General features: G+C 44.8%; 1 protein-coding gene across 1 annotated transcript; it reads right to left on the bottom strand.

The window, feature by feature from the left end:
- Positions 1–25,849, bottom strand: LOC124145248 (DNA helicase B-like). Its single transcript, XM_048384166.1, has 12 exons — positions 25,592–25,849; positions 22,946–23,207; positions 21,802–21,932; positions 20,193–20,371; positions 18,689–19,089; positions 15,591–15,755; positions 14,447–15,144; positions 13,606–13,690; positions 8,648–9,611; positions 6,778–6,936; positions 1,236–1,457; positions 1–531 (listed from the first exon to the last, which is right to left on the bottom strand). The coding sequence occupies exons 1-12, from the start codon at positions 25,776–25,778 to the stop codon at positions 124–126; spliced, it is 3,861 nt and encodes a 1,286-aa protein (XP_048240123.1). The 5' UTR covers positions 25,779–25,849; the 3' UTR covers positions 1–123.
- Positions 25,850–27,353: the final 1,504 nt, after the last annotated feature.

Here is a 27,353-nt window from a genome sequence, read left to right as displayed (position 1 = left end):
CATAACTGGGGTGAACCGGGATTCGAACCCACAATCATAGGTTTCTGGCGTGCCCAAGGGATGCAACTCTGCACAGCAAATCCTGGCGCCTTAGACGACTGGGCCTGCTTTACATGACACACATCACAGGGTCAGTGAGCTGAGAGATGATCGGACAGGTGTCACTGCCAGCTGTTCATCTGATGCCTTCTTACATTTCGGGGGTGACATAAACTCAGCAGTGTTATCATTCTGTCTCCGCTTGAGACTGTCCATCTCTTGTCCAGACGTGGAAGGTCGGACTTCCAAAGGGAGACTACTCCCATGGCACTTGCTCGGCGTGACATTGCCTTGCTCTAGTGGTGGTTCAGTACTGTAGGCCATGTCTGACTGGTCAAGACTGAGGCCGAAAGAGTCATTGACCTGGCACACCCAACTGTCATCACTGTCAAACAGAGACCTCTCCCCGTCTGATGGACTGAGTGGATTGTCTCCCTTGGCTGTCATCTCCTGGTGGCCTCGTAAGCTGTCAGCGATGTTCCTAACACATGACTGAAAGAAATGAATACCAAAATTGATACAAGAAAAAAACCTCGAAGAAAACACAAGCCAGTTAATATGTGATGGATAGCATGCTCAAGGCAATGTTTTAATACAAACCCTACAGATTGCTTTAAAAACTATAATATGGCAATACAACCACATTGCCTACCTACCTAAGTCTAAACCTACCTGTACACACTGTGTAAATCTACCTGTAAACACTGTGTAAATGACCTACCTGTAAACACTGTAAATGTCCTACCTGTAAACACTGTGTAAATGACCTACCTGTAAACACTGTGTAAATGACCTACCTATAAATACTGTGTAAATGACCTATCTGTAAACACTGTGTAAATGACCTACCTGTAAATACTGTGTAAATGACCTATCTGTAAACACTGTGTAAATGACCTACCTGTAAACACTGTGTAAATGACCTATCTGTAAACACTGTGTAAATGACCTATCTGTTAATACTGTGTAAATGACCTACCTGTTAATACTGTGTACATGACCTACCTGTAAACACGGAACAGACAGTGACCTACCTGTAAACACTGTGTAAATGACCTACCTGTAAACACTGTGTAAATGACCTACCTGTAAACACTATGTAGATGACCTACCTGTAAACACTGAACATAAAATGATCTACCTGTAAACACTGTGTAAATGACCTGCCTATAAACACGGAACAGACAGTGACCTACCTGGACTATTTTCTCCCGAGGTCGGAGGTGGTCCTGCAGCTTCACCTGGAGGGTGGTCTGCCTGGGGAACACCTTGCGCACGATGATGGTGTTGAGCGTTGCAGGGCTCCCCACTACGTACACGGACTGACGTCCTCTTGTGATGGCTGTGTACACATGCTGCCAGTTCTCGTAGAAGTTATTCGGACTCAGGATGTACACCACTGACTGAGATTCAGAGCCCTGGAAAAACACAATCAGTTACACATACAGACAACTTTCCTTGCTCCTAAATGCCTCTCCCCGTCTTCAACAATAGTAAATGTACTAGTGAGTCAGTCTTTGCACATCATTTCTCTTGTACTATGACTTATTTAATACAGGATATAAGGCGATGAGGCCGAAAGCTATGAATACACAATGCCATTTAGAAAGTGGTGAAATGTAACAAATGTTACATTTGGGGTTCAACCCCAAAAAGTACGAGAATCTGTACTTTACTAAGAAAGTGTTATCCCAAATACAACATTTGTTACATTTCACCACTATCTAAATGGCATTGTGTATTCATAGCTTTCAGCCATGGGAGCCGTGCCAATTTACACTTGTCAGAGGGGTACACAAAGAACGTGATCTAGACTACCATTTGTCGGACTTTCATTTTTGTGGAAGCCTCGGTGTCTGAATGGGTTAGATCGCTGACTTTGTGTGCTGGCGATTAGGTGCCTCACTCTTGCAGTGTGGGTTCGAATCCCGGACGGGATCAATCCCCCAAAAGTACGAGATTCTGTACTTTAATAAGAAAGTGTTATCCCAAATATAACATTTGTCACATTTGATCATGTTCTAAATGGCATTGTGTATTCATTAAAATAACATGGTTTCTGATCATCCAAATGCTTGCAGGACAAAATGTGGCCAACCATCGAAAACAAAATAAAGATGCACACCACTGCATCAGACTCTATTGACAGACACTGTATGAACTACTGGGGGCTCTGGGGCTCACAACTACAGATTCTGAACTGTTTCCTCTGTTGTACTTGGGACAGTTGACGGCTGAAGTTTTACTTGAACTTTTGACAGTGATTTTAATCCACAATTACCAATGTTTAGTTTTTGTATAATCAACTGAATAAAGGAAATGAAATTTTTTTTATTGGTGGTAATTGTCCTAGTTGTCAACTATCCAGTGGTAATTGTCTGGATGGCAATTGTCCGGGTGTCAACTATCCAGTGGTAATTGTCTGGATGGCAATTGTCCGGGTGTCAACTGTCATGTGGTAATTGTCTGGATGGCAATTGTCCGGGTGTCAACTATCCAGTGGTAATTGTCTGGATGGCAATTGTCTGGGTGGCAACTGTCCTGCTCCTGTGCAGATACTAACACCTCAGGCACATAGCTGCACGCTGTGATTCCGTAGTTGCCTTGGCCACTGGTGCTCCCCAAGAACCCAATATATACATACTAATTGCTGTCCCTCACATTACTGACAAAGAGATCAGCGCCTAGACTAAATGTCACTATCTTGTCCACACAGAGGTCTCATCTTTACTCTGCCTTGAAATGACCCATAATCAAACTTTGAAACTTTTTTTTTATTCCAGCAGGATTGATAGGCTTCACTTGCTTCATAACGGTGTTGGAACAGTGTCCTCCCATTAGTTAGACGTCCCAATAGTTAGACAGCTTATAACAACACTTTAAACGGTTGAGTGCACACTAATCCTTATGCTTGTTACCTCAGACTTTAAAATGGAATAGTCCAGATAAGATCTGACAAACAAAGCAAAGCAGCTTTAAATAGATAGTTTAATATTATACTTCACATTTAATGACACTTTACATTTAATAAATTTTATACAGTTTTTAACAACACTTTGTGACAGTTTTTGATAATGTAAACGTTACATTTAATAACTTTTACAGTTTTATCCCAAACGAGTGAGTGAGTGATATGGTTTTACGCCGCTTTTAGCAATATTCCAGCAATATCACGGCGGGGGACACCAGAAATTGGCTTCAGACAATGTACCCATGTCGGGATTCCGCCCTTATCCCAAACGAAGCAAGTGTCCACAAGCATCTAAATACTCAATAGCAGACTTGTCACCCTGCTGCAGCTGATCTTTGAGGCGTACCAGGCGGTTCTCTGTCTCTCTGTAGATTCTCTTGCGGCAGCGTGGTGCCGCACCAAAGTTCAATTGCATCACCTTAGTCCTTTCACTGAACTCGACTTTCTGGATGACTTCAATGAATCTGTAGATGTTAGGGTGAACATGTGGCAGTAGGTGGTTCAGTCGGCTGTGGAATCCTTCAAGGTTGTTGTTGGTTCTGGGTCCATCAGTTTCGAAATGGTTCCACATGCGCATTGAGAATCTGGCGTCATCATCCACCCAGGTTCTCACAATATAGTCGTTAAAGTCCACAGCTCTAGGCACATCTGGTGTCGACTCCATAGCTTGAACCCATGCATCCTGAACAAAGGGAATGGGCAGCAGAGCTAGCCCAGCTGCTCGTCGAATCCACTGGGTCACGGTTTCTGTTGTAAAGATATCCATCTGATATCAACTGCTTACTTCCACGCCGAGAGGTGATGTACTCTACTTTCCTTAAACCAGCCATCATCGATACTGATAATGGTACGTACCCCAAGATCATTTTTATTTGTTTGATGAGTAGATAATCTCAACTCAACTCCTTCAACGGATCATACAGTAAGACAATTAAGCTACTCCATTGTTTACATAGTTAATCTCATGCCTATTGAACCTGTGCTGAGAGTAAGGTATTTTAGATTAATTAAAGGAAATTGTAACATATATACTCCCTAAACTGTGAGTCCCCTATCCCTACTCAGTACTTTAATCTAATAAGGACTGATCCATTACACCTGTAGGTATAATCCCTCTTTGCCTAGGTAAAATTGTCTAACAATTGGGACGTCTAACTAATGGGACGTCTAACTAATGGGATATAACCGTTGGAACCTACATCGAAATGTTGATCTCAATTGTAATAAAGAAGTCGTTCATCCATAAATTCTCATCCTTAAATACCGTTCTGCTAATTAGCACTAATTGGCTACAAAGATCAATCGATGTCTATCTTTATAATGGCACAGATTGTGGTTTGGGTTTGGGTTTGGGGGTTGAACCAGCGCCACTAAAATTGATAACGGAAATATCTTACAATGAGAAAAAGATATTGTTCACGTTATATCAAGGTTACCTGACATCCCCACTAGCGATACTCTTGACATACATGGAATCCATACAGGTATTATATATAAAACACAGATCTCTCCACTATTAATGAAACGATCGCATATATTACCTGGAAAGTGTGTCACTGTGATGAGCTGGTTACCTGGAATGTGTGTCACTGTGACGAGCTGGTTACCTGGAAAGTGTGTCACTGTGATGAGCTGGTTACCTGGAATGTGTGTCACTGTGACCAGCTGGTTACCTGGAATGTGTGTCACTGTGATGAGCTGGTTACCTGGAATGTGTGTCACTGTGACGAGCTGGTTACCTGGAATGTGTGTCACTGTGACGAGCTGGTTACCTGGAATGTGTGTCACTGTGACGAGCTGGTTACCTGGAATGTGTGTGTGTGACGGTCTGGTTACTTGGAATGTGTGTAACTGTGATGAGCTGCTTACACTGGAATGTGTGTAATTGTGACGGTCTGGTTACCTTGAATGTGTGTAACTGTGACGAGCCGATTACCTTGAATGTGTGTCACTGTGACGAGCTGGTTACCTGGAATGTGTGTGTGTGACGGTCTGGTTACTTGGAATGTGTGTAACTGTGACGAGCTGCTTACACTGGAATGTGTGTCACTGTGATGAGCTGGTTACCTGGAATGTGTGTAACTGTGACGAGCTGCTTACACTGGAATGTGTGTCACTGTGATGAGCTGGTTACCTGGAATGTGTGTAACTGTGACGAGCTGCTTACACTGGAATGTGTGTCACTGTGAGGAGCTGGTTACCTGGAATGTGTGTCACTGTGACAAGCTGGTTACCGGGAATGTGTGTAACTGTGATGAGCCTATAACCTTGAATGTGTGTCACTGTGATGAGCTGGTTACCGGGAATGTGTGTGTGACGGTCTGGTTACTTGGAATGTGTGTCATTGTGAGGAACTGGTTACCTGGAATGTGTGTCACTGTGACAAGCCGATTACCTGGAATGTGTGTCACTGTGATGAGCTGGTTACCTGGAATGTGTGTCACTGTGATGAGCTGGTTACTTGGAATATGTGTAACTGTGACGAGCTGCTTACACTGGAATGTGTGTCACTGTGATGAGCTGGTTACCTGGAATGTGTGTCACTGTGATGAGCTGGTTACCTGGAATGTGTGTCACTGTGATGAGCTGGTTACCTGGAATGTGTGTCACTGTGACAAGCTGGTTACCGGGAATGTGTGTAACTGTGATGAGCCTATAACCTTGAATGTGTGTCACTGTGATGAGCTGGTTACCGGGAATGTGTGTGTGACGGTCTGGTTACTTGGAATGTGTGTCATTGTGACGAACTGGTTACCTGGAATGTGTGTGTGTGACGGTCTGGTTACTTGGAATGTGTGTCACTGTGATGAGCTGGTTACCTGGAATGTGTGTAACTGTGACGAGCTGCTTACACTGGAATGTGTGTCACTGTGATGAGCTGGTTACCTGGAATGTGTGTAACTGTGACGAGCTGCTTACACTGGAATGTGTGTCACTGTGACGAGCTGGTTACCTGGAATGTGTGTCACTGTGACAAGCTGGTTACCGGGAATGTGTGTAACTGTGATGAGCCTATAACCTTGAATGTGTGTCACTGTGATGAGCTGGTTACCGGGAATGTGTGTGTGACGGTCTGGTTACTTGGAATGTGTGTCATTGTGAGGAACTGGTTACCTGGAATGTGTGTCACTGTGACAAGCCGATTACCTGGAATGTGTGTCACTGTGATGAGCTGGTTACCTGGAATGTGTGTCACTGTGATGAGCTGGTTACTTGGAATATGTGTAACTGTGACGAGCTGCTTACACTGGAATGTGTGTCACTGTGATGAGCTGGTTACCTGGAATGTGTGTCACTGTGATGAGCTGGTTACCTGGAATGTGTGTCACTGTGATGAGCTGGTTACCTGGAATGTGTGTCACTGTGACAAGCTGGTTACCGGGAATGTGTGTAACTGTGATGAGCCTATAACCTTGAATGTGTGTCACTGTGATGAGCTGGTTACCGGGAATGTGTGTGTGACGGTCTGGTTACTTGGAATGTGTGTCATTGTGACGAACTGGTTACCTGGAATGTGTGTGTGTGACGGTCTGGTTACTTGGAATGTGTGTCACTGTGACGAGCTGGTTACCTGGAATGTGTGTGTGTGACGGTTTGGCTACCTTGAATGTGTGTGAGTGTGACGGTTTGGTTCCCTTGAATGTGTGTGAGTGTGACGAGCTGGTTACCTGGAATGTGTGTGAGTGTGACGAGCTGGTTACTTGGAATGTGTGTGAGTGTGACAGTCTGGTTACCCTGAATGTGTGTCACTGTGTCGAGCTGGTTACCTGGAATGTGTGTATAGTCCTGACCCACGCATGCTTCATCTTACAGCTCTTCATCAGCTGTTTGTAGTTGGCACACACACGGCGGGGGCGTTCCTCGTCTCTGTCACACAAAAATATGTAGCGACTCGCCTTGTTACGGTTGTCAAAGATAGACAGCTCCTGGAATAAACAAATGTCACAGGTAACATTCTTCTATACTTGAGAAAGAAAGAAATCTATTAAATGGGTTATTGTTCTGATTGTGGAAACTGACAGATTACTGAATTACAGTAACTATTAACAATCTTTCATGCCAATTAGTTAGGACCCATTATCTCTGTTCACACTATACTTGAGAAAGAAAGAAATCTATTAAATGGGTTATTCTTCTGATTGTGGAAACTGACAGATTACTGAATTACAGTAACTATTAACAATCTTTTATGCCAATTAGTTAGGACCCATTATCTCTGTTCACACCAAGGTCCTATGTCTGAAGGTGTGAATGCTCCTGTTTTTGTGGCAGTCAGCAATATTACAGCTATATATAAGATAGCTTTGCTAAAAAAAGCAAAGAACAATTAAGACCGAAGTGTATTGTTATGTCATTTTTGGAGATTCGAATATGTGCTTGCAACTTGATGATGTCATATATTGGACGATGTTATTTTTGAGAGGGAGGTGTCCTGTAAGTTATTCCCCATGGATGTAGCTGGGCTGCGCAGATAAACGCAGGGGCCGAACGATCACATCCAAAAGTGGGATAGATTTGTCAATCGGTATCAGGAGAAAAAGTACAGATAACTGAAACGAGGATTGTGAGAATATGCGGGAAATACCAAACTTAACCCACCTGTTCGGAAAATGAATTTCGGAAGTCGGATTCTATTCAAGGAGTCATCATTATTTAAATTTGGGTAAATATTTTTAAAGTTTGTACATTTGATCAACATCCTTAAAGAGGCTGTACATAATGTTGATATCTCATGTAAGAAATAAACGACTCGTGGTCATTGTTTATTGTACAATAAAACACTGCAGGGAGAATAAACCATGAGGGGCTGCAGTGTTTTATTGTACGATAAACTATGACCACAAGTTGTTTATTTATTAAAATATAGTGGCCATTAAATGATCTAATCTGTGTCAAAATGATCAAAATTGGTTGTTGGTAGCAAAAGTAACAAGTCACACTGTCAAAAAATGCAGGGATGGATTACCTTGGGCTAATAACATTAAAAACCTTCTTGGCCGTAGGGCCTGTAAGCTTTTGACACATGCTGTAAATTATCTATCGTCATCTCAATTCTATATTGGCTTGTAACCTTTTCAGGTCAAGCAGAAATAAAAAGGCCACTTGCCCTGTGGGCTTGTTTGGTTTCTGAGTCAATTTCCATCCCTGATGTGAAGATACACATTACAATACCCTTAACTACAAGACCTGTGAAGATCCGGGGTAGAATAGGTCTTCAGCAACCCATTCTTGCCTTAAAAGGCGACTATGCTTGTCGTAAGAGGGACATACGGGATCGGGTGGTCAGGCTCGCTGACTTGGTTGAAGCATGTCATCAATCCCAATTGTGTGGCTTGATGCTCATGATATCAATCACTGGATTGTCTGGTTGAGACTCGATTATTTATAGACCGCCGTCATATAGCTGGAATATTGCTGAGTGCGGCGTAAAACAACAAACCAACCAATCTTTTTGAAACCTTTGTGTTGCAAGAGGAGAGGATAATTGTTGCGATATATAGCTTGAATATTGCTGAGAGCAAAAATAACAAAGCAACCAACCAACCAATCTTAACTACAACTTCTCATAAGCTCAAAAGATCTCTTTTCAAGTAGAGGTAGAAACAAATTTTTTAATTTAGGCTCATGGTTCTTTACCTTTTCTACGTAGAAGATCTCGCCATTGCAGAGTTTGACATCTCTCTTAGATATTGACTCCTGTGGAGTGCTGCCATCTATCTCTTCTTCAGTATGGGCTTCAGGAACACCTGCTGGTGGGACATAGATTGAATTATCTCCCCCTGGTTGATGGGTAGAGACAGAGTTGTCTCCCCCTTGTGGAGCCAGCTGTCTTCCAATAGTACTGCTAGATCTGTTCTGAGACAATGTCACATTCTTATCACTGACATGATTTGTCACAGGCTTCCCTGCGATCACATCTACACCTTTCCTTGTATCTCCATGAAACATTTCCAGAAAACCACTCGCATCAGTCCTCAGCCGACTTGACCTTCCTGTCTGAGTGTCAAGGTCATCACCATCATCATCACTGAGAAATGTGGAATCTTCCAACTGGCTGTCTTCCCTGCCTGCAGCATTGATGAGATCATCTAGTGCCTCCATGTACGTCTGGGAGGCAGCAGACGTCTCCAGGGAACTGTTCAAGATGTCCTCTCCCTCACCAAGGTCCTCAACATGGCTCCTGTCTTGATTGTTCTCTCGACTTTTCAGAGCAGTGTATCTAGAACCTGGTTTATTGTTATCACATATATCATATTCATTGAGTCTCTCCATCTTTCCCACACCGTATCCATCGTGGCGGCCATCTTGTCTTGCTGTGATCCCCTCCAGTTGCATGTTGAGGTTCCGTTTCACAGATGTCGTCTGTCCTCTCTCAAGGTTGTGTGGTCCAGGACTCGCATCCTCTCCTTCAGCTTTGTCAGCATTCTCCTCCTCTGTCTTTTTTTTTGGTTTTATTTTCTTGAAGTGGTGAGATACTGTGCCATTTCTTGTCATACACACTTTATCACCTGGTTGGAAGTCTAATTTGCCAGTGTGTGCTTTCAGTAAGTGTTTGTTGTAGTGTCTGCAGCACAGTTCATTCACTGCCTCGCAATCTCGTCTGTAGGCAAGGAGAAAACGTAGGTGAAATATACTGCTTAGAGTTGAAACTACATGACACAACTGGAATTGGGTTACATAACCTAAATATAGGACCTTGGGACACTTTCTGCCCAGAAAAAGAGGGTCTTTTGGGTTTATTTTGGCACCAAGGCAGGGCATACGGAGAGTCATGCATTGGTTCCTGCAGAGAGTACCTTGTGGAGTAAAAGAACCGAGTGGGCGGGTGGGCTGGTACCTTGTCAAGGTCACAAACTGTGAGTGAGTGAGTGAGTGAGTGAGTGAGTGAGTGAGTGAGTGAGTGAGTGAGTATGGGTGGGTTGGTAAATTAGTCAGTGAGGAAGGGGGGAAGGGGAGAAGGGAGGGAGTGAGGGAGCAAGTACCTGGTGAAGGCCACAGACTGATCGAGAGAGGGAGGGAGGGAGGGAGGGAGGGAGCAAGTACCTGATGAAGGCCACAGACTGATCGAGAGAGGGAGGGAGTGAGGGAGGGCAGGAGCAAGTACCTGATGAAGGCCACAGACTGATCGAGAGAGGGAGGGAGTGAGGGAGGGAGGGCAGGAGCAAGTACCTGGTGAAGGCCACAGACTGATCGAGAGAGGGAGGGAGTGAGGGAGGGAGGGAGCAAGTACCTGGTAAAGGCCACAGACTGATCGAGAGAGGGAGGGAGTGAGGGAGGGCAGGAGCAAGTACCTGATGAAGGCCACAGACTGATCGAGAGAGGGAGGGAGTGAGGGAGGAGTGAGCAAGTATCTGATGAAGGCCACAGACTGATCGAGAGAGGGAGTGAGGGAGGGAGGGAGCAAGTACCTGGTGAAGGCCACAGACTGATCGAGAGAGGGAGTGAGGGAGGGCAGGAGCAAGTACCTGATGAAGGCCACAGACTGATCGAGAGAGGGAGTGAGGGAGAAGGGAGCAAGTACCTGATGAAGGCCACAGACTGATCGAGAGAGGGAGTGAGGGAGGGAGGGAGCAAGTACCTGGTGAAGGCCACAGACTGATCGAGAGAGGGAGTGAGTGAGGGAGGGCAGGAGCAAGTACCTGATGAAGGCCACAGACTGATCGAGAGAGGGAGGGAGTGAGGGAGGAGTGAGCAAGTATCTGATGAAGGCCACAGACTGATCGAGAGAGGGAGTGAGGGAGGGAGGGAGCAAGTACCTGGTGAAGGCCACAGACTGATCGAGAGAGGGAGGGAGTGAGGGAGGGAGGGAGCAAGTACCTGATGAAGGCCACAGACTGATCGAGAGAGGGAGTGAGGGAGGGCAGGAGCAAGTACCTGATGAAGGCCACAGACTGATCGAGAGAGGGAGTGAGGGAGGGCGGGAGCAAGTACCTGATGAAGGCCACAGACTGATCGAGAGAGGGAGTGAGGGAGGGCAGGAGGCAGCAAGTACCTGGTGAAGGCCACAGACTGATCGAGAGAGGGAGGGAGTGAGGGAGCAAGTACCTGGTGAAGGCCACAGACTGATCGAGAGAGGGAGTGAGGGAGGGCAGGAGGCAGCAAGTACCTGGTGAAGGCCACAGACTGATCGAGAGAGGGAGGGAGTGAGGGAGCAAGTACCTGGTGAAGGCCACAGACTGATCGAGAGAGGGAGTGAGGGAGGGCAGGAGGCAGCAAGTACCTGGTGAAGGCCACAGACTGATCGAGAGAGGGAGGGAGTGAGGGAGGAGGGAGCAAGTACCTGGTGAAGGCCACAGACTGATCGAGAGAGGGAGGGAGTGAGGGAGCAAGTACCTGGTGAAGGCCACAGACTGATCGAGAGAGGGAGTGAGGGAGGGCAGGAGGCAGCAAGTACCTGGTGAAGGCCACAGACTGATCGAGAGAGGGAGGGAGGGAGGGAGGAGGGAGCAAGTACCTGGTGAAGGCCACAGACTGATCGAGAGAGGGAGGGAGTGAGGGAGGGAGGGCAGGAGCAAGTACCTGGTGAAGGCCACAGACTGATCGAGAGAGGGAGGGAGTGAGGGAGAAGGGAGCAAGTACCTGGTGAAGGCCACAGACTGATCGAGAGAGGGAGGGAGTGAGGGAGAAGGGAGCAAGTACCTGGTGAAGGCCACAGACTGATCGAGAGAGGGAGGGAGTGAGGGAGGGAGGGCAGGAGCAAGTACCTGGTGAAGGCCACAGACTGATCGAGAGAGGGAGGGAGTGAGGGAGGAGGGAGCAAGTACCTGGTGAAGGCCACAGACTGATCGAGAGAGGGAGGGAGTGAGGGAGGGCAGGAGGCAGCAAGTACCTGGTGAAGGCCACAGACTGATCGAGAGAGGGAGGGAGTGAGGGAGGGAGGGCAGGAGCAAGTACCTGGTGAAGGCCACAGACTGATCGAGAGAGGGAGGGAGTGAGGGAGGGAGGGCAGGAGCAAGTACCTGGTGAAGGCCACAGACTGATCGAGAGAGGGAGAGAGGGAGGGAGGGAGGAGGGAGCAAGTACCTGGTGAAGGCCACAGACTGATCGAGAGAGGGAGGGAGTGAGGGAGGGCAGGAGGCAGCAAGTACCTGGTGAAGGCCACAGACTGATCGAGAGAGGGAGGGAGTGAGGGAGGGAGGGCAGGAGCAAGTACCTGGTGAAGGCCACAGACTGATCGAGAGAGGGAGGGAGTGAGGGAGGGAGGGCAGGAGCAAGTACCTGGTGAAGGCCACAGACTGATCGAGAGAGGGAGTGAGGGAGGGAGGGCAGGAGCAAGTACCTGGTGAAGGCCACAGACTGATCGAGAGAGGGAGAGAGGGAGGGAGGGAGGAGGGAGCAAGTACCTGGTGAAGGCCACAGACTGATCGAGAGAGGGAGTGAGGGAGGGAGGGCAGGAGCAAGTACCTGGTGAAGGCCACAGACTGATCGAGAGAGGGAGAGAGGGAGGGAGGGCAGGAGGCAGCAAGTACCTGGTGAAGGCCACAGACTGATCGAGAGAGGGAGTGAGGGAGGGAGGGCAGGAGCAAGTACCTGGTGAAGGCCACAGACTGATCGAGAGAGGGAGAGAGGGAGGGAGGGAGGAGGGAGCAAGTACCTGGTGAAGGCCACAGACTGATCGAGAGAGGGAGGGAGTGAGGGAGCAAGTACCTGGTGAAGGCCACAGACTGATCGAGAGAGGGAGGGAGTGAGGGAGGGCAGGAGGCAGCAAGTACCTGGTGAAGGCCACAGACTGATCGAGAGAGGGAGGGAGTGAGGGAGGGCAGGAGGCAGCAAGTACCTGGTGAAGGCCACAGACTGATCGAGAGAGGGAGGGAGTGAGGGAGGGAGGGAGCAAGTACCTGGTGAAGGCCACAGACTGATCGAGAGAGGGAGGGAGTGAGGGAGGGAGGGCAGGAGCAAGTACCTGGTGAAGGCCACAGACTGATCGAGAGAGGGAGGGAGTGAGGGAGGAGGGAGCAAGTACCTGGTGAAGGCCACAGACTGATCGAGAGAGGGAGGGAGTGAGGGAGGGAGGGCGGGAGCAAGTACCTGGTGAAGGCCACAGACTGATCGAGAGAGGGAGGGAGTGAGGGAGGGAGGGAGCAAGTACCTGGGGAAGGCCACAGACTGATTGAGAGAGGGAGGGAGGGAGGGAGTGAGGGAGGAGGGAGCAAGTACCTGGTGAAGGCCACAGACTGATCGAGAGAGGGAGGGAGTGAGGGAGGGAGTGAGGGAGCAAGTACCTGGTGAAGGCCACAGACTGATCGAGAGAGGGAGGGAGTGAGGGAGGGCGGGAGCAAGTACCTGGTGAAGGCCACAGACTGATCGAGAGAGGGAGGGAGTGAGGGAGGGAGGGAGCAAGTACCTGATGAAGGCCACAGACTGATCGAGAGAGGGAGGGAGTGAGGGAGGGCAGGAGCAAGTACCTGATGAAGGCCACAAACTGATCGAGAGAGGGAGGGAGGGAGGGAGGAGGGAGCAAGTACCTGATGAAGGCCACAAACTGATCGAGAGAGGGAGGGAGTGAGGGAGGGAGGGAGCAAGTACCTGGGGAAGGCCACAGACTGATCGAGAGAGGGAGGGAGGGAGGGAGGGAGGGAGGAGGGAGCAAGTACCTGGTGAAGGCCACAAACTGGGAGGTGATGGGGTCCTGTAGGTCTTTGCTTCTGGTCAGCAGCGTCCGTACAATAGTGTCCCGACCTGGACAACAAAGAGGACATTGCAGCAGTGGCCAGTCCAGCTGACAGATACACTACGACCAGGCTTCTGGACCTGTGCTTCTGGCCACCTTAACACTGAATACTTAAAACTTAGCTGGCAATCGAACTGAAGTGTCTGTACATGATATGTCTCCTATAATTAATTTTGGTAGCTGAAATTGAAATTTCAAATCCATAAAAATATGTTTAAGTACTCATTGAGAAACTTGGTCCAGACTTTCATGATAACTGACATTCTGACCAATTTGATCAGTTACTGTCATTTGTTTGTTTCAATTTTCAAAACGTATCAATATTTCTAGAAATTAATTAAATCCTCATTGGAAACCAAACATTCCCACCAGACCAATATTGCTGTTTATCAAACTTGACTAATCTTGTACAAGGGATAAGAAGAAGTGTTGGGCTAAAACCCAAGAGTAATCCCTGGTATCTGGATGGCTCTCATCGGACACTAAACGCTGATCCACTGAACTAAAATGGATCTTTGATCTCAAAACCATCCCCAGCAAGGCATGGACGACAAGATCTAATCTTGGAGGTCCCCCCTCCCTTCCATAATCTTGTATAAGGACTTGTCTTAATATCAAACATGGTAACAATTAATCAATACCTGCTAAAATTTTAACTTTATGTTCCAATATTCCTGACAATTTATCCCTCTTCTACAGAAATACTTTATCCAACTTGCTAGATAAAGAGATTGTTGTCATGAAAATGATGACAAATCAGCTACCTTGTTGATCCTCTTCCTCCGGCTGCAACAGATGAAACCTTCTTGAGGCGTCAAACACTGGGTTCTTCTGAGCAGCTATCCTGGTCGCGTTCTGCACAATCAGCTCGGACTCAGCTCGATGGTTTGTCTGCAGCTCGATACTAAACCCGAGTGGAGCCAGCACTGTGAATATGTCCCCCAGGAAGTTGCCGGGCTCGATGGACGGCAACTGTCTCACGTCCCCCAACAGGATGATCTTCTTCAGGTGGCACTCCTTCAGCAGGATGTTCAACACGGTGGCGAAAGTCCCCACTGACACCAGACTACACTCATCCACAACCAGCATCTCCTTGTCCGCGTGAGTCCACGTCGACTCTTCCCCTCCTTCCCCCTTAGCTTTCTTTTCATTCTTCCTGATACAAAACATCTTAAAACTCATGATGACGCTGTGGAGGGTGCAGGACTTCAACTGAGCTTTCCTGCCCAGCAAGTTGGCTGCCTTCCCAGTTGGAGCGGTCAACAGGACCTTCTGTCCGAGCACGGTTTTGGACAAGTATGTGTCTGCCTCGTCCTGGTTGCCATCTTTGGTCATGGCTTCACTCTCTGTCTGTGTTGTGGTGAATGTTGCGTCCCCAATCCCAGACATGTGCCTTGTTCTGTCCAGTTTCGATGGCGTTCTGCTGGTGTTCTGATCTTCCTCCTTTGGTTCTGTATCAGGTCTGGTTTGTTGGAATGAATGTCAATAAGTGATTATCAAAAAGCATTACTAGTCAAGTTTCAAAGTCAGATTAACAGTGCATCTACATGGATTCCTAAGTGACAAACATGTCGTGAATTGCCTTACATCAAAATTATCAAAATTGATTCAATCAATACAGGCGATGTTTGCATTTCTTGAGGGAACAAAAATATGTATGATAATCATAAAGACAGAATCAGATTTTCTTGGTCAATATGCCAAGATGTAAGAGACAATACAGACTGAGTCCACAATGCTGCAGTTACTTTGAGGTCTTCTTTCTTGAAACAACCCTAACTATTGACATAACAGCTTTTAAATAATAACCTTAGGAAGTTCTGAAGGTAGGATTACTAGCAGAATACCCCATTCACAACAAGAGAGAAATAAGCACCAAATGTAGACCTGAACACAAGGATATATTACTTTGGGGCTTTTCCACTGCGGACACAGGCATGACTGAGAAGCTTGGTGACGACGGATGTCTTGCCACACCCTCCTTTCCCAGACAGGACAGTGATTGGAGAGTTGACCATCAGGTGGACGGCGGTCCACTGATCTCTGTCTGTCCTGGTACTGTCAAAGTCATCACTGAGAAGTAAACAGAAAGTACCGTAAATAATTAGCTGCCGTTTTATGTGTTTAATATCTTGATATATGTAACATAAACGAATAACAAAAATAACGTTTTGAAATAATGCAATCAATGATCAGTAGCAAATATGAAATTTTCAATATGGACGCAAAAGTGGAGTTGAGGCAGATCTAACAGAGTGAGAGAGCAAGTACTGTTTTCCACTGGTCAACAGTCTGGTATTGTAGTAATGGGTCATGAAGATTTTTCAATACTACTTTCTCAGTGTTCACTGGAATGCTTAGATCTTTCAGATAAAAATATAAGTGAAATCTAAATATATATTTTTATATTTGCATTCTTATCCTTCATTACTCTTTAATGCAATTACTGCTGTTTTGAGACAGAAGTTCTGTGTGAAGTCGAGCTTAAAAAGAATTTGAGAATCATGGTCAGATCCCAAGCAGGAGGTCTGAACTTGGCCTTCTGATCTTGTAGTTTGAATGAGTGGAGCAATGCTTGGTGTTTTGGGTTCTGTGTCAGGAGGGCCACCAGGTGGGTAGTAATGGTGCTACCCTTGAGGTGTCGTTTGCTGCACAAGAACAGAAGGGAATTCGGCCAAGAAACAGGGAGACGCAGAAGTAGGGTCCTGATGCTTCTCCTTACAAAAGGACTCAAAGGATCGCCACATGTCGTCTTATAGTCCCCGGGTAGCACCATGGCTATGGCTTTGGCTGCTCTAGCAGAGTAGCCTTTGGGGCCTTAGGCTCATTGATAATGATAAGGAAATTGTTGGTCCTGAGCAGCCTCAGCATTGTCATCTGGAAATACGGCGGGCATTCCAGATAACGCTCATTGAATACTGACAGATCCGTATGGGAGAGTAGGAGCCTGGTGTTATGGCTGGGGCGTGTACAATCTCTTTGTTTGGTAACATGTTGATGTTGTCTAACAGAGGTTGATGTTGATTTTGAGGGTAAACGTCTGCCTGGGGTGAGGTAGTGAGAGTCGGTAGTCAGATTGGTTAGCAGTGATAACCAATACCCCTGGTGGAGGATGTTGGTCACATAAGGGTCCTCAATGATGGCCCAATTATGCCCAAATCAGCCTAGCTCCCACCTACAGGGATGTCGATGTCTGGAATGACTAGGGGTGGAAGTTCCCATTCGTCGATGTCTAGTGCTTCAGCGATCCCCTCTGCGTTCACCACCCTTGCCCTTGTACTTGCCCTGTTGTCTTACTCTACCCTGTCCTTTGCCATGAAAAGACGGGGTATCCTGGGGGTGGTCCTTGAAAGAGGCCGTCGTGGCAGATAGTTCCCAGCCTTTGAGAACTTGTGGGACGCATGCTAGGACACATGTTCTAAGGCATTGAGTGCCCGGAGGTGCAGGCGCTGATGGCAGATGATATGCTTGGGCAAGCGTCGGCATCAAGAAAATCGAAGGCATATGTGTGGTCCGCAGTGCATGGGGATGCGAAGGCATCTGCCTAGATTTTGGTCTCAGAGGCAAAGGTGAGGCAGGGCTCTTAGGCGTAGGGGATGAGGGCAGCTTCCAGCCAGAAGTGGAAAGTATGGATATGATGCTATGTGTGGCAGGGATCTCTTGAAAGTCCAACATCCTAGGGTGTCTGAGGGCCTGCTACTTAAGGCGCTTCGGAGATACCTGGAGGTACTTGGAGAAGCATGGGGGAGAGGAGGGGTGTGCAGAAGCTACACTTTGTAGCCACAGCACAAAGGTCTGTTCAGACCAGACACAGGGGATGGGAATCCCTGCTAGACTTCTTACACTGGCAGTGATTACAACGAGGCATAAATCTGCAATTAAGCAGAGGCCCTGATCAGAAAGTGCAAAAACAAACAATGTTAAGGCAATTCTTAACCCAGAAACTTGGTGGTCAAAGGATAAACTTACGCAGATTTACAGTGAGGAAACACTTTAATTACCAAACCAGGAGCATTAACTAAGACAATATAAAAGAATTTTACCAAGCAGCAATAATGACTAAAGGACTAGGACACGAAAACATGACCACGTGGTAAATTCAAAATTGCTTATTGGAACAACAAAGCACATGATGTTTGCATCTACTTGTAGCCACCATCACGCACAATATATCAATACAACGGCAAAAGTATGCAGTAAGACGTGAAGTCACAACCATAAGAATGATATAAATCGCTAATGAACATTGAACAATGAATAAGCAAAAGGATGCCAGTAGATTAACCAGAGCTTTATTATGCCCGACTTGTCAGTCTGGTTGACAATCACTAATGTGAAGTTCTGTGACATCATCACTTCTGTGGTCATGCGGGCGCTGTGTGATGGGATTACCCACACAACTAGTCGGAACAAAACAACTTTTTTTCAGCTGGACCTCTCACAGCTTCATCCTTCTGTCAGAAAACAGCAGTACCGTATTCGACATAATAATCGCCCAGGGCGCTCTCAAAATTAGAAATAGGGGGCTCTTATTAGAATATTATTTTGGTGAAAAAAACAGTAAATTTCGTGGTTTATGCTGACAGCCTGAAGTTTTTATGTACGACAGATATATTTTTCCAGAATTTATTAGCCAATAACTAAGGGTGCATATAACACACGAGTGTGTATTATACGCGAATAATTAAGTCTTGTGTACATTGATCAATCAGAAGGGGTGCTAATTGGGATTGTTCACCAGCCAATATATTAGCAAATGTCGCTGTGGGCGCTTATTAGAGCGGGGTGCTGATTGCGTCAAATACGGTATATACATTAAGGAGTGATTCAGGATAAATTTTAAAAAATAAAATATTTACTAGGTCAGCTTCCCCTCCCCCCCCCCCCCCCCCCCCCCACCTCCGAACAAAGTGACCAACTCACATTCTCAAATATTAATACAGGCATCAATAACATCATAACCTGAGCTAACAAAATAACAAGTCCTGAAGTCATACAGAACTAACCTGCTAAGATCTACATCCATCTCAAGGGGATCTCCACTTCCATTCTCGAGAACAGCAGTTAAGGCCTTGGCAGTGTCTCTCTCCGCGTACCAGATAGTCTTGAGGAATATCTTAACATGATCAGCCTCAATCTCAAGGATTATTACAGCATTCTTGTCTAGGAAGGCCAGAGCTTCTTCCCAGTTCTGTACGACATGTTTCTCAAAGAAGGTGGCCGATTTATTCCTCAATTCATTCTCCTTCACATACGTGTGTCCTCTCTTCTTGGCGTACAGCTTGAGAGCATTGTACATGTACAGAGCATCTCTCTGTACAGCTGGGATGCGGTGGATGAGACGGGAGTTGACCCACGACCGCAGCTGTGCCTCCAAGCCCATCACCCCGAATTCTCGGTATAAGATCTGGAGTTCAAGTGAAGGAAAAACTAATTAGTTTGCACTGAACCAGCTATTTCAATCTTTGCAGTTTTCTGCAGTGTCAAATATCTACCTCCAAAAGAGTGTATCCGTAATTTTCAGTCATGAGTTTTTCAACATAGACATGTTACAACAGGGGATGGGGCAGTCGGGTAGCCTAGTGGTTAAAGGGTTTGCTTGTCACGCCGAAGACCCGGGTTCGATTCCCGACATGGGTACAATGTGTAGAGCCCATTTCTGGTGTTCCTCGCCATTATATTGCTGAAATATTGCTAGAAGCGGCGTAACACCAAACTCACTCACTCACTACAACAGGGAGTAGAAATTGAAAGGTTTGTATCTTCTACCTGTGTAGAGATTCAAACAAATGGGTCTTCTCAGCATCTCAAACAAAAATTACTGTAAAACGTGAAATTAATGCATCTCCAAAAAAATGCAACCGCTGGCCCCTAGCCAAAAATGCGACTCAATATGAATGCGACACCCCCTCCTCTCAAGCATCAGTGGACAAAATGTCCTCTGTCAGGTTTACAGGAGAATCCTCACCTTAATCCAACCTTACATTAATCCAATCACACACCAAATAGCACCGCTTATTAGCGCTGAGTAGAGTACTTCAGCTAAAACAATACGTGCGCGCTGGCTCGTGTTGGCCCTTGATGCAGTCGCAAAGAGCAAAGACACCGTGTTGGGTGGCGTCTGTCTGGACTTGCAGGTGTGATCAGTGATGACATGAGTGAGTAGAACGTTTGTCTTGACCCCAGCAGTGACAATTCACAGGATGTAATTAGCATTTGAATGACATTGTTTATATACTTGTAACAAGTGCTGCTCAATAAACAGTGATGTGGAATACATAGTTGTTTGTTTACAGCGTATGTCTAAGTTGGTATTTCCGCTAGCCAAAATGTCTTATTGTTGACATAAATGCGATATTTAATAATGCGAGCAAAGACAACTCGCATTTTTCGCATTTAATTCACGCTCGCGTTAATATCAAGATTTACAGTATTTAATACATAAACAACTATGTATTTCATGGCAAGTGAGACAATCCCAATCCCACCAGGATGTGGCAGGAGGTATACCTGTTTGAAGCCGAACACCCACAGTTTGGTCTCAGTTGCTTCCTCCAACAGCTGCAGCTTCTTCTCATTGATGTGACAAGCCTTCTCCGCCAGCTTCAGGAAGTGGCATGGCAGCAGCTGGGAAGCCACTTTGAACAGCTTCGGATAACGAGTTGCAAACTGGATAACACTTCCTTGACCTTGGAAACGAAAATACATTACAACAATGTTACATGACAGTTAGTGGAGGCTTCTTTATGATTTACAGGTGTGGGCCCCATTTCACAAAGCAATCTTAGCGCTATGACTACCATAAGACCCGTGAAGATCAGGGGTAGAATAGGTCTTCAGCAACCCATGTTAGCCATAAAAGGCAACAATGCCTGTCGTAAGAGTTGACTAACGGGATCGGGTGGTCCTGCCCGCTGACTTGGTTGATGGTTGTAATTGTATCCCAGTTGCGTTGATCGATGCTCATGATATCAGTCACTGGATTGTCTGGTCTAGACTTGATTATTCAAAGACTGCCATCATATAGATGGAATATTGCTGAGAGCGGCGTTAAACAACAAACCAACAACAAAACAAACAAACCATAAGACAGGGTTAATGTTTGGGACTTATGTTAGCCTAGTGCTGAGATTGCTTTGTGGAATTAGTGTGAGTGAGTGAGTGAGTTTGATTTTACGCCGCTTTTAGCAATATTCCAGCAATATCACGGCGGGGGGACACCAGAAATGGGCTTCACACATTGTACCCACTTTGTGGAATTAATAAAACCTATGAGATCAATATGGGAAGGGAAACAACTCAAGAAAAACAGTTCTTTCATAAAACATTTTATTATACCCTCATTTAAAAAAGAATTTTGTACATCAAATTTTGATGATAATTATTCATGACCACAAATATGTGATCTCACCAAAATACAGAACAGAAATGAATTAAATGTAAACATGTCAAAATATCAAATGATGTCTGTTTGAATTGAGATTAAGGAGGGTCTTGGGTCCCTATCCACAAAGCTTTGTTGGTTTGTTTGTTGTATAAAGCCCCACTCAGCAATATTCCAGCTATATAACGGCGGTCTGTAAATAATCGAGTCTAGACCAGACAATCCAGTGATTAACAACATGGGCATTGGGATCGATGACATGCATAATCAAACAAGTCAGCGAGCCTGACCACCCAATCCCGTTGTCGCTTCTTACAGCAAGCATGGGTTGCTGAAGACGTATTCTACCCCGGATCTTCACGGATCTCCAATCAACAAAGCAATCTTAGTGGTTATACTCCCATACTTTAACATAGACGTATGACAATCGTAGTGCTACGATCGCTTTGTGGAACAGGACCCTTGAGGACTGCTGCTGTAGTATTTGAATCTAGGGAAATTACGAAGGCTTCTTGACTTTCATGCTTAATATTGAGCACAAGATGTTATGTCCAATTCTTAAACATCCAAAGACAATAAAAAGCACATTAATTGAGTTTCATCTATGTATTGAATAATTAGGATTGAAAACTTCTCACAAATGACACTGTCTGTACATGCATATTTTGAATTTACTATGCTGAAACTTTTCTCATATTGGAAGCTGAACTAAGTATATTGTGATATGTTTACCACCTGACAGCCATATAGTTGAGTTCAAGGTCTTCTTGACAAATACAAGATCAGCTTCTCCCAGCGTCTGTAAATACTTCTCAATCTCTTCTTCCAGATCCTTAAACTGTAACCTCTTATCAATTCCATTAGCTCTGCAAAATCAAAATTAATCTCTGTAGCTGATAATGGAAAAAAGTCAAAACGAATCCTGAGATGCTTAAGTAAGCTATTGACATATATGCCGACAAATAAGATGCATGACATTGTGATGAAATACAATGAAAACAACAACCAGAGATCCTGGGTTAGAATAGCTATGTTCCCAGGAACCAAAGATTGTCATAAGAGGTGGCCATATGAAGGTCCGTGAAGATCCAGGGTAGAATAGGTTTTCAGCAACCCATGCTTTCCGTTAAAGGCGACTATGCTTGTCATAAAAGGCGACTAACAGGATCGGGTGGTCAGGCTCGCTGACTTGGTTTATGCATGTCATCATATCTCGATTTTGGGGATCGACGCTCATGATGTCACACACTGGATTGTCTGGTCCAGATTCGATTATTTACAGACCGCCGTTATATAGCTGGGATATTGCTGAGGGCTGTGTTAAACAATAAACAAACAAACAAAATAGTGAGTGAGTGAGTTTGGTTTTACGCCACTTTTAGCAATATTCCAGCAATATCACGACTTCACACATTGTACCCATGTAGGGATTCAAACCCGGGTCTTCGGCGAGACGAGTGAACACTTTAACTACTAGGCTACCCGACAGCCCCCACAAACAAAATATTTCTGTAAATGCATGGTATAAGATTAAAAGCTTGATTCCCTCCGGGGATACTGGGTTAGAATAGCTTAGTCCCCAGAAACCAAAGTTTGTCATAAGAGGTGGCTGTATTGAGGTCAGGCTCTGTGCCTTGGTTGATTGAGTGTCACTGTACCAGCACAGCAAGGGATGTGCTCACAAGATCAGCCACTGGTTTGTCTGGTCCAGACTTAATTATTTACAGGATGACATCAGTAGCTTGAATATTGCCGAGTCTGGTGTTCAAAAACAAGCAAATATGACATTCCTCAATGAAAAATAATTTTCCCGAGAAACAAGTGTTCTATGACCATGATGACAGTTTACAGCTTGAAAAGAATGCAGAAAGTTACTCACTCAAAATAGTCGATCAAATCATCAACCACAGGGTCTGACATATTGTCCCGAGTGCGTCCTGCAGATGTGAGGAACTGCACAACCAGTTTGTGGGATGTGACAGCACTGTCTTCACGTAACTCATATTCTGGATGGCCGTTCATGTAATAGCATCGTTGTCTGTACTTGGCCTGGGCTGTTATCAACCACCATGGGTCCATCAGTTGGAACAGGCCTTGACAGAAATATTCTCTCTTGGGTTGGGTCACAGACTTGATGGTCACTTCAAAATATGAAAGGAGTTATCCATTATATTTAATAATTAGTCTATTTATTTAAATGAACTAAATGACAAAATTTCATTGTCTCTAAAACAAATCCAGATGAAATTAATTTTACGCTATGATTTGTTTGTTTGTTTTGTTTGTTGTTTAACGCCACACTCGGCAATATTCTAGCTATATGACAGCAGTCTGTAAAATAATCAAGTCTGGACCAGACAATCCAGTGATGGACATCATGAGCATCGATCGATCATGAGCAATAATCTGATCAGTTGAAAGCACTTTGGTCTCTATGTAAAGTAATAAATGTTCATTGTACCAATTGCCTTGCACCATAATATGCAGAAACAGAAAATGATTTATGCAGCCATCATTGTTATATTACATAAAAAAGTTACCAATCCAGATTCAGTTCTGGGAATCAAAATATGTTTTAACCATGTCTTAAAAAATGATAACCTGTGATAAATAAATCTGCAACAGATTATACTTTAATTGTTCAAGGGATTATCAGGCTCACTGACCCCCATAAGGAAAGGAAAAGAGGGAACCTGCCCCAGTACCATGAGTAACCATGGTGACAATTGCAACAAAGCATCTTCTGTATGAACTTACGTTGCTCAATGTAAATTATCGACTCGTGATGATCAGGGGTAGAATAGGTCATCAGCAACCTATGCTTGCTGTAAAAGGCGATTATGCTTGTCGTAAGAGGCGACTAACGGTATCATGTGCTCGCTGAGTTGGTTGATTCATGCAATCGATCCCAATTGTGTGGATTGATGCTCATGATGTCAGTCACAGACTTGATTATTTAATTACAGACCGTCGTCAGATAGCTGGAATACTGCTGAGTGCGGCGTTAAACAATAAACAAATAAACAAACAATGTAATTTATCAGCATGCTCTCACACATATTTTGCCAACCCATTTCATATTTATGTTTGCCAACATATAACATAGTCACTTCAAAATACGCAAAATTAAATTATTTTGGATGGATATCAAACAGGTAGGTATCTTGCTGATAGGGGGTAAACCTTTGGGTCAGGTGGGCTATTCCATCAAGGGACTCTGAAATTTAATGACCACTAAACTTTCGCCCAATGTAGGCCTGAGTATGCTCATATCAAACTTGAGTAATATGTCCAAGGATCCTACTATGCGATCTGAGATGTGCCTTCTGTTGGATGGGAAGTATGTAACAGGGCATGAGGTCATCCCAAAGATGATGACATGCTTAACCTTTTTGTTCATTTGGACAAGGCATCTGACCTCTGATCAAAAGGTATGTGGTTCGAATCCCATCACAAGACTTAGCAATTTTATGGCTACTACATAGGCAAAACAGTCTGATCCTCCACTACCACCACAGCACTAACTGCAATCCGAAAAGTGTGCTGGTAACATGCAGTACTCTCAATCCCATTAGATGAGATGTGCTTTTTCTCCAGTGAAGTACTGGGCTCTGTCTTAGCTAAAACAGCACCTTGCCTAAAGTAAAAACGGCTACTATTGCCTGGCGAAAATGGCACCTTATTTTTTTCCTTGGTAAAAATATAAATGAAATTAAACTCACATGGTCACTTGCAAACACAAATAATTGTGAAATGTTAAAACAAGTTTCTACTCCAATTTACTCCCTGACTCTGATTGGGAGGCGCAGCTAGACTTATTGTGCAAAAATCGCATGCTTTGATGTAAAATAAATTAAACTCACATGGTCACTTGCAAACAAAAATAATTGTGAAATGTTAATTGCCTTAAAACAAGAAATTAGCCTCTACTCCAATTTACTCGCCTACTCTAATTGGGAGGCGCAACTAAACTAATGGTAAAAACATCACATGCTTTCAGTGAGAGAGTGAGTTGGGTTAAACTCGGCTTTTAAAATTATTCCAGTTATATCATGGCATGCCAGCTTAATGTGGAGGAAAGCCCGAAATGATGCAGGTCTCAGATGTTTACCACTTCGGTGAAACCCATGAGCACAGGTATGGTGCTGACAAACCTCGAAACATAATCAAGGCAAACCAGGATTCGAACCCACAATCATACGTTTCTGGCGTGCCCAAGGGACACTTCTCTGCACAGCGAATCGCGGTGCCTTAGACGATTGAGACATCAGTGCCCCCTCAGATGCTTTGATTTAACCTTTACTCAAATTAACTCAATGTCAATTAGTTGCCTTTTTCGCCAAATGAAACTTCCCCGAGAAATCGGTGACGTTTTAGCCTGCACCCGTCTCAGCAGATCCGAGGAACTTCCCTGGGTGTCATAACATAAGGGGTAAGTCTACCTGTCATTGTGCGTTCAAACTGATGGTCAAATCAATCATGTCATACATACAGTAGGTCGACATGACAATAATAAGGACCAAACCTCTTCTTTTTTTGGCTGCTGTAAACTTTATGTACGATGCACCATCTGCCATAGCAGACATTTCCCCAAAATCGAGCCAGTCGGCGTCATCGTCACTCTCATCTGCATCGCTGTCATCGTCGTTTTCTTGAGGAAGAGCTACAACAAACCCCCTGATTGTCGTAGATCCCCTTGTAGCTGCTGCCATGTTGCGATTTAAAGAGACATCGCTATCATCGTGTTTAAGAATAGCGCCTTTGCGTGCTTTTAGCCGCCATCTTTTTCCTAAAAGTTGGAACAGATTTATTACGCGGAACGAAATTGGTCCGCAATCGTTAAACAAGTGAGTAGTCCCTTTTTCTGGTCTAAACCAGGGAGTTTACATAGAACGGACCCCTGTTATTTAAAACGGACCAGTGAAAAGCCAGATTGAAAACAAACACAAGTTTCTTAGTTTTATACTTATTTTATATGCACTGTCCTCTTCAAACCACAGGACCATGTAACTAATAAAATAATAACAAACAAACTCGCAGACATATCTGTGAGTTTCTTGCGAGTTTGTTTATTATTATTAGTAGTATAGTTACAAGGTCCCGTGTTCAAACGGACCAATGTTAGTCAAAATGGGTCAGTGAGAGCAGAGACCATAACATGTTTTATGGTCTATGGTGAGAGTGAGGATTCGGAGATTCAAGGACACGATCTATATCAGTTTTTTTACTCTTGCTAAACAGGTAACACATATGTGTTAACGTACAATTGTGAATATTCTGTTGTATAATGTAATATATAATGTAAATATTCCAGTATAATGCTAAGTCTGCTGAGCTCTAGGCAGGGTAAAAAACAAGTACAATCTTTTAACGTGTTCTGGTATGACGCGGGTGGGGATCGAACCCCGGATCTTCCGCTCTCCGGGCGGACGCTTTAACACTCGACCACGGATGCGGCCCTGCCAGATAACACGAGCAGGACACTGGTACGGTCATCAAATAGGGGCGACATCTATGTAAAGCATCGTCCATCTATCCTACCGATGAGGGCACGAGTGGCCCAGGCGGTCTACTCACGAAGCTGTCTCAGCTAAGACAGCGCAATTCGCTATGCAGAGTTGCGCCCCTTGGGCATGCCAGACGCCAATGATCGTGGGTTCCAATCCCGGTTCGCCCTGATTATGTTTCTAGGTTTGTCAGCACCATACCCATGCTCGTGGGTTTCACCAAAAGGGGAAACGTCTGAGACCTGCATCACTTCGGGCTTTTCTCACCTTGATATACCTGAAATACTGTTCAATGCGGCGTAAAACGCAACACACTCAGTAGTTTGTACATGCAGTAGTTTGTTTGAATATGAAAATTCACCGGAAGAACAAGAGACAATTCTCCTAAATGAAATTATATTCAAACAAATTACGTAATAGCATTTAAAAAAAATCAATTTATGATTACTAGATGAGTTAAATATGTTATTTGACAAGTACACACATCTTATGTTTACAAATTATATTATTTTCTTGGTTACTATGGTTTTTTTCTAAAACAACATGTCATTGTAAGATTCGCTGAAACATTTATTTTGCGCCTCTCCAGTTTAGAATATTTACAAGCCATTACGAACATGTATACAGCTGTCATAGTTGTAAAATTGGTATTTTTTTCCTCAATATTTATATAAAAGTTAATCATTTAGCGAACGACTGTGTTTCCCGAACCTTGCAATAAAATGTTCACATTTTTTAGGTATTTAGTGCATGTAATGTATTTTTGAAGGTGAAATGTGA

This window comes from Haliotis rufescens, unplaced genomic scaffold, assembly GCF_023055435.1.
Source record: "Haliotis rufescens isolate VD_foot unplaced genomic scaffold, xgHalRufe1.0.p SCAF_5, whole genome shotgun sequence".
Classification (NCBI taxonomy): domain Eukaryota; kingdom Metazoa; phylum Mollusca; class Gastropoda; order Lepetellida; family Haliotidae; genus Haliotis; species Haliotis rufescens.
This window is presented reverse-complemented; position numbering and strand designations above follow the sequence as displayed.

What these genes read in the sequence shown, in the direction of transcription:
- LOC124145248 (XM_048384166.1), bottom strand. Translation starts at nt 25,778, where the DNA reads ATGGCAGCAGCTACAAGGGGATCTACGACAATCAGGGGGTTTGTTGTA. An exon ending in AGCAGCCAAAAAAAGAAGAG is followed by an intron (nt 23,208 to 25,591) that starts GTTTGGTCCTTA and finishes CATATTTTGAAG; the next exon opens with TGACCATCAAGTCTGTGACC. An exon ending in AGATCTTCTACGTAGAAAAG is followed by an intron (nt 6,937 to 8,647) that starts GTAAAGAACCAT and finishes TGTTTATTCCAG; the next exon opens with GAGCTGTCTATCTTTGACAA.